The sequence below is a fragment of the Pieris brassicae genome, chromosome 2, assembly GCF_905147105.1.
Source record: "Pieris brassicae chromosome 2, ilPieBrab1.1, whole genome shotgun sequence".
Taxonomy (NCBI): Eukaryota; Metazoa; Arthropoda; class Insecta; order Lepidoptera; family Pieridae; genus Pieris; species Pieris brassicae.
In genome coordinates this window covers 12575593-12587594 of record NC_059666.1, presented here as the reverse complement: position 1 = coordinate 12587594, position 12002 = coordinate 12575593, and the positions used below count along the sequence as shown (strand labels likewise).

General features: G+C 33.5%; 1 protein-coding gene across 17 annotated transcripts in view; it reads left to right on the top strand.

Moving 5' to 3' along the window:
- Positions 1-12002, top strand: part of LOC123717730 (MAP/microtubule affinity-regulating kinase 3-like) — a 104060-nt gene that overhangs the window by 87633 nt on the left and 4425 nt on the right. For 13 of the 17 annotated variants that reach the window (XM_045673984.1, XM_045673978.1, XM_045673973.1 and 10 more), the window contains 7 exons: positions 1053-1166; positions 2736-2809; positions 3018-3074; positions 3543-3682; positions 4085-4249; positions 7106-7233; positions 7945-8056. In XM_045673984.1, coding sequence (XP_045529940.1) covers positions 1053-1166; positions 2736-2809; positions 3018-3074; positions 3543-3682; positions 4085-4249; positions 7106-7233; positions 7945-8056 — 790 coding nt within the window. Of the gene's footprint in view, positions 1-1052; positions 1167-2735; positions 2810-3017; positions 3075-3542; positions 3683-4084; positions 4250-7105; positions 7234-7944; positions 8057-9399; position 12002 lie in introns of those variants that run through there. The other 4 variants (XM_045673995.1, XM_045673918.1, XM_045673946.1 and 1 more) reach the window with 4 other exon arrangements.

Sequence of the window (12002 nt, the reverse complement as noted above, 5' to 3'; positions counted from 1 at the left end):
ATTTGCTATCGAATAGAATCGCCTTAAAGATAACATACTCACAAAATAGCGCCATGTATACTCGCTTCAGGGTTAATAAATACAAATAATTGGGGCTTTTTATTTCAGGGCTATAGCTTATCTAACAGGGCTGACTATATGCCGTGACGTGCTCTGACATCTGTCAAATGCGAGTGACATTTGACAGATGTCATCGTCATGGAATATTGGACGTAGGCGTTTAGATATCATTTGAGGTCCATTTGTTAATTTTGGGCTAGCAATTAAATGGATTAATTACATCCAATTGGTTGTTAGCGTCTATGCTTTTTATTTTACTGTGTATATTATGTGTGCTTAAACGTGCTGTACACCCATCATAGAACTTGTGTCGTGCGTTGTAACTTTGATTTTACCATTTTAACTAATATCGTGAATTAGGGATAATGTCGTCGGGACGGTTCTTATTTCTATTCTGTATTTACGAAGTATTTCGAGATTTTATATGGGAACGTTAAATTATCTACCAAAATTTAGTGAAATCGATTTAATATTAGATTTTTTTTATAATCTATGATTTCGCACGTTACCAAGTGTCTTTATATGAAATGAGTTTGTGAATGGTCTTGGAACCTTTTTCACTTTGATCCTTTAGTGCACGGGTGTGAAATGTTTTATCATTAGTATTTTCTCAATGTGTAGTGTGTCGTTTACGATATCTTACCTGTGTTAATACAAATGTGAAGTTTCCTATTTTAGGTCTATTTCAGAGGGATTCTTGTTGCAGTGTAGACCTTAAGGAGAATTGGTCCTTCTGTCTTTGATAGGTTCGTTACCGTAAGTGAACCAGACGTCATTCGTTAATCGTCGACTGATTTGTTCATTTTGGAGCATTAGGAATGTCGTTATCGGTATCTCGTCAGGGTTGGTAGTCAGTCACGTGTGACTTCTGTTAGGACACTCGTTGTTAGATCGCTGTATTGTCCAGCCGGTGGTGTTGTATGAGGGCGTCCTGTAGTTGGTTGAGTATCGTGGCTTGTGGTGTACGCGGTCTGTAGTGTGGTGTGGTACAGGCGCGGCGTGCGGGTCTCCGTCCCACCGCGGGGTGCAGCGCAGCATCTCGGCCAGCGCCAGGCCTGCCGCGTCGCGCCGCGCCTCTTCCGGCGCGGAGGTCTTGCGCGCGCAAGGTAATGCCCACCTCCCTCCACTTCACACTTATCACTTTGTATTTTTCATTATTTCCATTTTCCATAACTTACGATTTACCATCGCTAACCGTAGCTAATGTAGTTAGAACTACTTACGACTAGCCACTTGACATACCATTTCGAGAAACACGGCTGAGGACCAAAGTCCCATTGACAAGTATTGACTATAGATACACTAATATCATAAAACACTTGAATGATTATAAGCTAATGTTATTTTACTGAAACGTAATTAGTAGTTAAAAGTTTCGTTTTTAGTTTTAAAAAATTATAGTTTGAAAAGCGATATTTTTATAAATAATGTAATATTTAAGACGCCCACACTATATAAAACATTTACGTGAATACATACACAGATGTGTATGTATTATATAGATGTAATATATAGATATATATTTACATTTTACAAATACATTATCTACATGTTCCCAAATGATCCTTTATTATCTATGTATAATGCATGTTTATGTGGCTTTTCGTTGCATGTCTGTATATGTGGGGTACATTTATGTTTTGAGCGTTTTTCTTGTGCTTCCTAGACATTTATTTGTGGATGCTTGGTTAGTAATTTAATTATTACATAACATTGCTATTGGAATGAAATATACGACTATCGAAGCCGTGACAAAGAAAACTGTCAAAACATTATTTTAGTTACAAAACATAATATAAATATTTTCTTTATTTAAGAATAATTCATATGAATGCAGCTACAAAATTAATATTCCGAATTTGCTACGGATTTCGGAAAGCATAGGATAATACGCCCTTTTTACTGTCCAATTGCCAATCTATGGTTACATTATTTAGATTACTATGTGGATTAAGGCTTTTAATTGTTAAAGATTATAAAAATGCATTAACAAATATGTTTAATATAAACTGTATACACTATTGCACTTTAGATGTTTTTCTTCACTAAGCACTTTCCTATTCGTATCGTTAAAATGTTGCATGAGTTCTATACCCTCTCTTGAGCATACCTTATAATGTCACCATGAATGCATGTTGGAGTATCCATAGCATGTCACATTTCGACGGATGGACCCGATGATAAAGACATCGATATATTTACTCATACTAACTGGATTCACTTCTTGCGAATAGGAATTCATAGAAATAATCGATATAGACATCACAAATGCTTTTGAGAGGGTATTCTATGTATTTGCTTAGTGATTTAACAATTTTGCGCTACCTGTTCATTGGGATCGAATTATAGATTTTCTGAGAATTTATAACAATTAAAATGATAGATAAATTATTAAGCAATTCAATCTTGGTATTCATTGGCTAGGACCACTTGTCTTATGTAAATTCTCATCTGAACAAATAGCGTGTTAACACGTATCCTTGCTTTTAAAAGTCGCGTTTGATAACATAACTGCGAATAACGGATCGTTGATGACTTCAATAAAAGGGACATTAATATAAGTTTTAAAAAAAAATTGACGAAATTTTTGTAATTAATTTATGTGCAACGATCGTTTATTTGTTGATTATAGGAATATACACGAGTAGTGTGTAATTTAAATGTTTGGCTTTCAGTGGGTACCACCACCAGTTCAGCAAACAACACTACGTCTACGGCGACCACCACCACGTCCAATTTCAAAAGACAGGTAAGTTTATCGATATAAAATTATATGTTTGAGATTTAAAAAGGCATACTCCTGCTCTCCTGTATTCGATATTTTTATTATATAACTTTCACTTTCTTCCAGTCATTCTTGCTCTATTCGCATAGATCCTTTCAATTCCGTTTCGGTGGTAAATGTACCTACAGATATATTTTACTCAAGAAACTAAAACAGTATTATGAATTTTCAGAACACAATTGACTCGGCTTCAATCAAAGAGAACACGGCTCGTATAGCTCAGATGCAGGTAATATTGACTTTCTGCTAATTCATGACAAATATTTTATTAATTCTGCCTTCTTTGAGGAGGAGAGAAAGTTTGATAATTATGTTTCGAAGAACGAACAATGTCGAGATAACTTCACAACTCTGTTTGATACGCCCTTTATTATAACATTATACTCTCATAGCCTTACTTTCGTTGAATGTCGTATTTTAGAGTTTCTCATCCTTTTTATTTGGAATGACATCATTTGACTAACAAGCTTAAATAATAATAAATATAAAAAAAGTTCTTTGTACTTTTCTTTATTGTTAACTGTTTATATTTATATTTCTATATCATGTGGAACTGTCACTTCAGTTTTGTCTGACCCACAAAAAATCAGTTTAGGCCTATTTTTGTTTAGCGTGATTGGGTGATAGTTTTGTTCTGTCTTAATTTTAACCAAATATTTGTTTTTCTTTCAACGGTGAATAATGTACATAATGTCAGGTACAGAACACGGCGCGGCCGACGTCTGCTCAGCCGAAGTTAGAAGCGCGCTCGCGCACGTTAACCGGACAGACGAGACGTACGCAGTTTGATCATACGCACACGCCCGCCAAGTTATCGCCTCCACAGGACACGCCCAGGTTAGCTTTTTATTAAAATGATATTTAATGTAGGTATAGGCATATTATTGTGTAGGATGATTTTATTGATTATCATTGTATTTAAATAAGAAAAGTATTATAAGCATATAGAATCGATAGATTTTGAGGAATAGACAAGATTTATGATAAAAACTCTAGCGTTAGAAAATTTGATGCACTGTTGTGTTTCCAACCGTATAATTTTGACATTTGTTTAACCAATTTATTTATTGTTTATACATTTTGTTTGCACATTATATACCACTACACACTTTATCCTATGTATTTTATAATTTGTATTTTGTTTAAAATATTATTTTGTATATATTTATTTAAACAAAGTAGTATGTAACCCAAAGCATGCCAGGGGGGGTGAGGTACTAACAGCATGCATTGAAACAGTGCGACGCAAACGGACGGCAAACACGGCGCGACTAACGGGCAGACGACCGCGACGAAAACTCACGTTAAAAGCGCTTCTATATCTTCGAGTACCGGCGCAACGCCCTTATCGGCTGACACCTCGCAAAACGCCTCAGCCAGGGATTTAGCTCAGCCAAGGCCGAGGTAAAATTAGGAGAAAATGCTTTAGGAAATATAATATATAGGACGTGCTCGTATATGACAGATTTTTTAAGACAATATTTCAATAACACGCAAAATTTATTATAATGTTTTTATTTGCCTCTTCACAAATTTCACGATGAGATCGAACAGGTGTTTTGTATGATATACAAGACATTTTTATCCGCGCGTGTAGTACCAACAATACCTAAATAATAATAAAATAAAATAAAATATAAATAATATTATTTATATGTAAACTGCAGCAAATGTACGTAAAATATGAACGTTGGAAATGCTAATGCGTGTCAACGTATACGAACGCACCCACGGCTGCTTGTGTCAATATTTTTTCGATTGTATGGTTATAATGTTCTTTAGAGCTCACAATTTTTGTTTCGTTGTGTGGCGTGAACATTATCATTCGTTCCGTGGACAGAACTATGTATAGTTTGTGTATATAATAATAACAAAGCCGGCACTACATTCACGAATCTCATTAGCCATATCCAGCTCGTTTGCCCGTAATCGTAGGCCCAAATCCCAATATAAGATTGAAAATTGCTGACGACTATCAATACCAACATTTTTTTAAAATTCATTACACCGGAGGAGAGATAATTTATACATAAATAGTAGTTAATCGACTAGATTATATACGAGTAGTCCTTTTATATTATATTTCCCTCAATATTAGTTGAATGTACCATTCGTTATAATCCCTATGTATAATAATTATTTATTTTACTGTTGAGGTAAAAATGTATTTCATACTTCTAAATGGTATATTCAAGTTCTATTCGAGCAACAAGCTTAATTTTAAAGAGGCGAAAAAATGCACGCGATTTTTAGTTTGTTTGCAATTATGTTTTTAATGTAAATCTCTATTATTTTTTACTTTGAATATTGTCGACGATGAAAGAAAGCGATTGATTTTATATAGACTTTTTATGAAACTTGCACGGAATTAATAAAAGCAAAGTAATAAAACTTAATTATTTTATGCTCTAAATGGGTCTTTGACGAATTTACAGCAAATTCTATACTTATTAAAAAAAAAAATATTTACTACCTACACGTGCGTGTACGTGTTTCCCAACGTACAGTCTACGCCCCACATGTTGGAAATTCAAAAATTTATTAAAAATTGTACAGAGAATTTCGGTTTTTATTATGTTTTATTTACTGTGTATCGTTAACAATTTCCTAGTAATTTCTTGCTAAAATGGAGTAATATGATAGTCATTTGTTTCTTAAATTTAACGATAAAAGTTATGTATGTTGAATATGGCATGAGAATTTTAATAAAGGCTAAGGTTTCCTGCAAAAAAAGTTGGGAAATACTGAACTAGAGGAGTGAGAAGTTTCTTTGCTATTTAATATTTATATTTTAACAATTTTCTTAATAGAAGATATATTATCTTCAAATAAATATTTCCGTGCATGTTTAGTAAAATATCTTAGCTTTGTTCTAAGCACTTTTGTAACGGCACTATGCTTTTTTGATTTTGTCAAATGTGTCAAACACACACGCTTCGGTTTTCTTTCTACACACATTGTAACCCTATTTCGCTGCAGTTAATATTTGTAGACGTTAGTTAAATATATTAAGCGGTAATGGTTTTTTAATAGAATGCGATGTTTTAGGATATAGTGATCTCTATCTTAGATTTTTAATAAGATCTTGTCAAGATGGATAATTCTATGTTCCGATTTAAGCAGAAATTTTGCTTGATATTTTGTAATTTCGTTGTATTTTCTTGTAGATAAATATGAATTATTTTAAATGTAACGAGAGGTGAAATGTGTAAAAAATCTTTATTTATAGAAAAACTTTTACTAATTGTATTTTAGTGTTTTAACAAGTTTTTTGTGTTTTGTGTGGCATGTGTAGTTTAGATAATTATGTTCCGATTCTAGTATCTTAGCAACGATACTACTGGATACAGCTACTGCAAGAATCACCCAGTTGTGATATCAATGTCTCAGCCAACTAGCTTAATAAGCCGTTCAATTAACAACCTAGCCGTTGAACTAGCGGCCTGAAAGATATTCAGCCAGTTTATCAAACAGCTACGCAGATGACTTGGATCGTCGTTTCATTACTTGCCTAGTCTGTTGACTAATTTAAATTTAGTTTCACTTTCTGCCACTGTCGAACACGAATCGAAACACTTACGGTCAATATGGCGTCGGCAAACCACAACTTTGATGGTGTTTTCCAAAGTTTCATGAAAATCAACAAGCACAATGAAAAAGTATAGTGACATGTATATATATATATATATGTGTGTGAGTGTGTGTGTGAATTTAGCTGTGACTGACTCAAGCAATTTTTAAAGCATATTTTTAAAGAAATATGTATCATCTCTTTTATTTCTGCCACATGGTCACTATCGTACGGCCTAAGCATTAGCCAGCCAGTTTATTTAATGTTGTTAGAAAGGCCGCTATATTTGAATATATTTCAGGCCGTTTGTTAAACCGCTAATCTGTTAATATACCGGCTCATTAAGCTAGTTGGCTGCGGCATTCATATTGATTACTCTTTTTATTGAAATTCTATCGAAGTTAATTGTGGATCGAGACCTTTTGTTAAATTTAAGTAATTGTACCCCTGTGCGACTAAACTCTCTGTAATTTTTACATTATACAAACAGTTTTCAGTACACTGTATAACTACACGTATTTCTTTTTTTTTTAAATATTTATTCTATTATTTTCTATATTCATATACACGTACAAGAACAATGATTACCTTATATACGTAATTTTAATGTTTATTTATTTTATAATACAATCACAGATTAAAAAATACAATAATGTAACTAATTAACAGATATATAACGTATATTTCAGTATAAATTCTACAATGACGACCACGGTGGGCGCAACCGGTGGTGCTGCGAATGCAAGCGCGCGGCGAGATTTTCCTAACCCAATGGTTTTTCCTAGAAATGTGCCCTCAAGATCCACATTTCATTCGGGTAAGAAAGAAAGAAATACAATTATTTAGCATGACTAACCTAGAATGATCGAAGGTTCGATTCTCGGCACCAGTGTACTGTCTATGTGCGCATTTAACATAAGCTCGAACGGTGAAGGAAAATATCGCAAGGCTTGCCTTAGACCCAAAAAGTCGACGGTGTTGTGTTAGGCACAGGAGTGTGATCACCTACTTGCGTATTAGATTGACAAATGATCGTGTAACAGAAACAGAAATGTGAGGCCCAGACCTAAAAGGGTTGTAGCGCCATTGATTTTTTTTTGACGTAAAACTTTATCGGCATTGGAAAAAAAATTACCTTGACATTTTTCGGTTACGCGCCATCTTTTTCTTGCCCCTACCACGGTTGATTCGAAGAGATTCAAAGCCATTAATAAAATATATAATAATGATAACATAATAGTAATAATTCTATTACAATTGATGAAATTCTGTTATAATCTTAGTAGTAATAAAGTAAATGAATTGTAATTTGTATTCATGTCTATTACCATATTTAACCAATTTCTGTAAAACTGCATATAACAGATCATTTTTAGAAAAATAAAGTCATAAAGAAGTTACACTTCTTATGTGTGTTGTATATACAAAAGTATAACTTTATGCTAAAATGGAGACCACATTTGTGTTGAAAAAATAATTGATTTAAAAACATACGGAAATAGAATAAATGATTTATTGAACTCTTCAGGTCAAACCCGATCTCGCGGTGGAAGCGCGGGAGGCGCTTACGGCGACGGAGGTTCCCCTCACCAAGCTCGACCTTCCTTTTTCTCGAAACTCTCCTCGAGATTCTCGAAACGGTAAGTCATTTTACCATTATAAATGTCACATCAACACACACATGTACATATTATATTATCATTCTGTCACTTCTATCAGACACTTTATTAATAAAATGAATAACAATTTTATCAATTAACCATTGACAATACCTTTTATATACAAAATTTAGTGTGTTTAAGACTTATTCTTAATATTAGAAATCTACTATTTATGATACTTTCGTTAATAATGTATATAATTATAATCTTTTAAATTTGATACAATATCACACTTGTCTCACTAATATTGCTACTGACAACACTAGTGTGACACACTTACAATTTTTTATGCAATTTTCATTTTTTAATTTCTTCTGAAAGTTTCATCACAATTTTCACAATCGCTTCAGTTAAAAGAGAGTGGCTTTTGTATTTGACGCTATGTTGTTAAAAATTTGTTTGAAAATTTTAAATAAAAGCCGCTCTGTTTATGATTAATAGCCCCTTTCATTGCCTGGCATCAATGTTAGCAAGCTTTCGCACTATCACTGTATCACACGAACAAAGTAAATAATTCCTTATGTATTTAAGCCAGTTGGGCATGTCCTTTATGATTTGTTTTAAAAAGGGTTGTGGAAAGAGACTTATAGTTGAGCTTCTTTGACTTTATTCAAAGAAGCTCGCTTTTCCTTATGTAAATAACGACACGGAACGTAACACTGTATGTCACCGTCACAAAGATTAACCATACGTTTTGTCTCTGCCATTCGTCATTTGTGTTTTTTTTTAATTTAAACATTTTCATTCGAATTGTCTCCCTCTAAATATTCCGAGCTCCGTTTTTGTTCTGTTTTATTTGGTCTCGCGTCATTAGGGGATGCACGATGCTAATTTTCTCCCTTAACGTGCGCACTACGTTTGCGTACGCCACTTGCAGACACCATCGTAGCCTTGGCGACCCGAGTAGCGGTTAGCGTAGCATGCTGTATTGCCGTAAACCCAGTTCGAAATGCTGTTTTCAATTTTATTTTGCGATTCGCTAAGGCATACGTAGACCGATGCCTCCGCTTTGATTGTTGTAGTGTAGTCTAAGGCCCGTTCGACAGGAGGTGTACGGATTGTCGCGTCATTTCCGTCTCGTGCATCCCCGTTCGCGACGACCGATCCTAACCGTACGCTTCTAGCGATGAAGTCGACAGCTTAGTTTTCCACAACCCTTTAACAGTACCGCGCTTCTCGAGGGAGTTAGTATTGTGCATCTTTGCGGCGCGAGATTTTTGACGTTTAACTGACAAGTGAGTGAATGAAACGAGCCGGAGTGCGAAGAGGGCGGCGATTGGATTTGATTCGGTCCTTTCGCTCACCCGTTCCGTTCTACGCAGGTTGAATCAGAACCCGTGATGCGCGACCGACGAACGGCGAGAGAAGATTTCACATAGAGGAAATATTTGCGAAATTGTTATTTTTAGTTTAAAATAGTTAACTGTAGTTCAGCGTATTTTAACGTCTGTATTCGAAGACGTGACTCGGAGGTGTTCGGCTCTCAAAACTTGACTTGAGTTATGTCTTTGAATATTGCTCTTTTACTCATTTCGTTATAGGACTAGAAACGTACCTTTTATTGGAGCAATAAACGGAAAATGTTTCGTGTTTTTATACAATGCGTGAGATTCACTATTTTTTACTACGGTGTTGTTTTTTTTTTCACTTTCGCACTTCATGAGGCAGCATTTGATTTTTAATTATAAACAAGGCTCGACATAGTATTGGTGTCAATTCTGTTCAGGTACAAAGAAAAATGTGTACTTGTAAAAAGTATTATAGACAATTAAAAGCGTCTTTTGCGCGCGAATTGGCATCAGGTCTGATAAGTGATTGTTAATTTGAAGTGCAGTAAAGTGAGATTGAAAAGATACGCTGAACGAAAATATCATTAAAATCTTAAAAGTGTTAACATTTTTTATATCTAGATGTAAGTTCACGTATGATTAACCCGTGAGAGTTGCGTTTATCATTTTTATTTGTCGCGACAACATTTCTGCCTATATTTTATATTATTAGAAAATCCTCTGTAACAAAAAGTATACATCCAAAATGTCATTAATGATTTTAATGATATAATATGTAGCGGAAAACTAGTCCCGTCGCGTTTCGCATTTCGTCGTAGCTCTTAAGAGATTCGAAGTTTTAATAACGAATTTTTAACATTCCAGGGTTATGTTAAGGTTGACAATAGAAGCACAATCATTTCTACCCTTTTGGGTAACTCGTGACTGACTTGTGTAATTGACATCTCATTAAAATATCATTAATATGCCTTTCCGATATCAGTTTAAATTCAGCAATATAAAAATTATTTGTTACGTAATAGATTATGTATATTATAGCTAAACGTTTTGAGTGAGATAGTATGTAGTTGTAAGTTAAGAGTCGGCCCGTTATTGGTACAAATACTCAGTAGGTGTTACCTTAATGATATCCGCATACGTATCTCCTTATTAGAATGGGCCAATGAATCATTTCATTAAAATTATCATTAAACCAAAATGGAACGTGTTGTAATGATTTAAGTGAAAGTGTTTTGACAATATCATTAGTACGTTTATATATTGGAGGCTTAGTTTATCAATAAATTATTTTTTTATTCATCAATCAAAAATTAAGACGAAATTGTCGTATTTTTACTAATCACAATATCACTAGAAATTTTTTAAAGACATTATTTACTAGAATATAATTAAAAATAGTAACTCTTTAAAGTCCATAGAGATTTGAGCGTTGTACATACATGTACGGGAACCGTATTTTTTTTTGTATTATCTATGTTAAGATCATTCGTGTATATATTCATAGAAATACTTAATTTAAATTAAGAACAAAATAGCGTGTGTTTTTTTTCTTCATATAAACTGTGGTTGCAGTATAATTTTAATTTGTGATACATGAAACACGTAATGCATAAACATGAATAGCTTAAAGTTTTATCAATAATATATTTTTTGTTAAACAAAATTATTTTTATCCGTCCGCTATTATGGTGTTATAATTATCAATTTGGCGTCACTGTTTCCGGTTTAATGCATTTAATTTCGTATACAGTGCTCATTCTGATAAACTGTTTTATTCAAATAGATTGAAAATTTATTTGATTCGGTCTTAAGTATGATTTCAAAATGTCAACTAACATTTTTGACATTTGGGAGTCACACTTATCAGTCTTGACTCTGAATCACACTCTTATATTTATCGTTTGCCGCTTACACTCGGGTATTCTGGTATTTAAACTGGGCGTTAATATGTTTTATATTTTTAACTAAAGTCACTTTTCGTAAAACAAAATTTGACATTACGAAAGACTTTAGTTAAATCAGTGTAATGAGACTGTTTTAGTTTTTGTCTAGAGTATATCAGAATCAGTACCGATGTCTAAATGATACGTGTTAATCATATTTGTTAAATAAGTTAAACTTAATGAGATAATTTTCTACCTTTTCCTGTAAGTGTTAAACAGCGCTTATCAAAATGAAAACAGTTTATTGGGTTTTAATATAAAGTCATTTTAGTAATTGATTTGGTTTACAAAAAAAATATGAATTTGTATTGAAATCACGCAAAAGTTTTTGCGAGCTGTTAACACCTGGAATATAGATTGTTCAAGATGTGGCTGCTACTTTTATCTTGATTAGTCTATGGGTAATTCAAAGACAGCGCGGAATATGACATCCATATGTCAAAATTTTGTACGGAGTCATTTTGCGCTTGGTCTCGACTTTGAGTCCTCACCCTTCATCTTGGACTTTAATTTTAACAATTTTGAATTTTAGTGTGACTGTGAAATCAATGTTTTGTTAAGCAATATAATATGAGTGAATGTTCTGAATAATCAGTTTTTTTTTAATATAAAATGTGTTTTATTTTACGAGTATCCTCTCCAAACTTTTCCTGCTATTGACGGGTTACGTGAAGTCCTATTAATTTTGTTAAT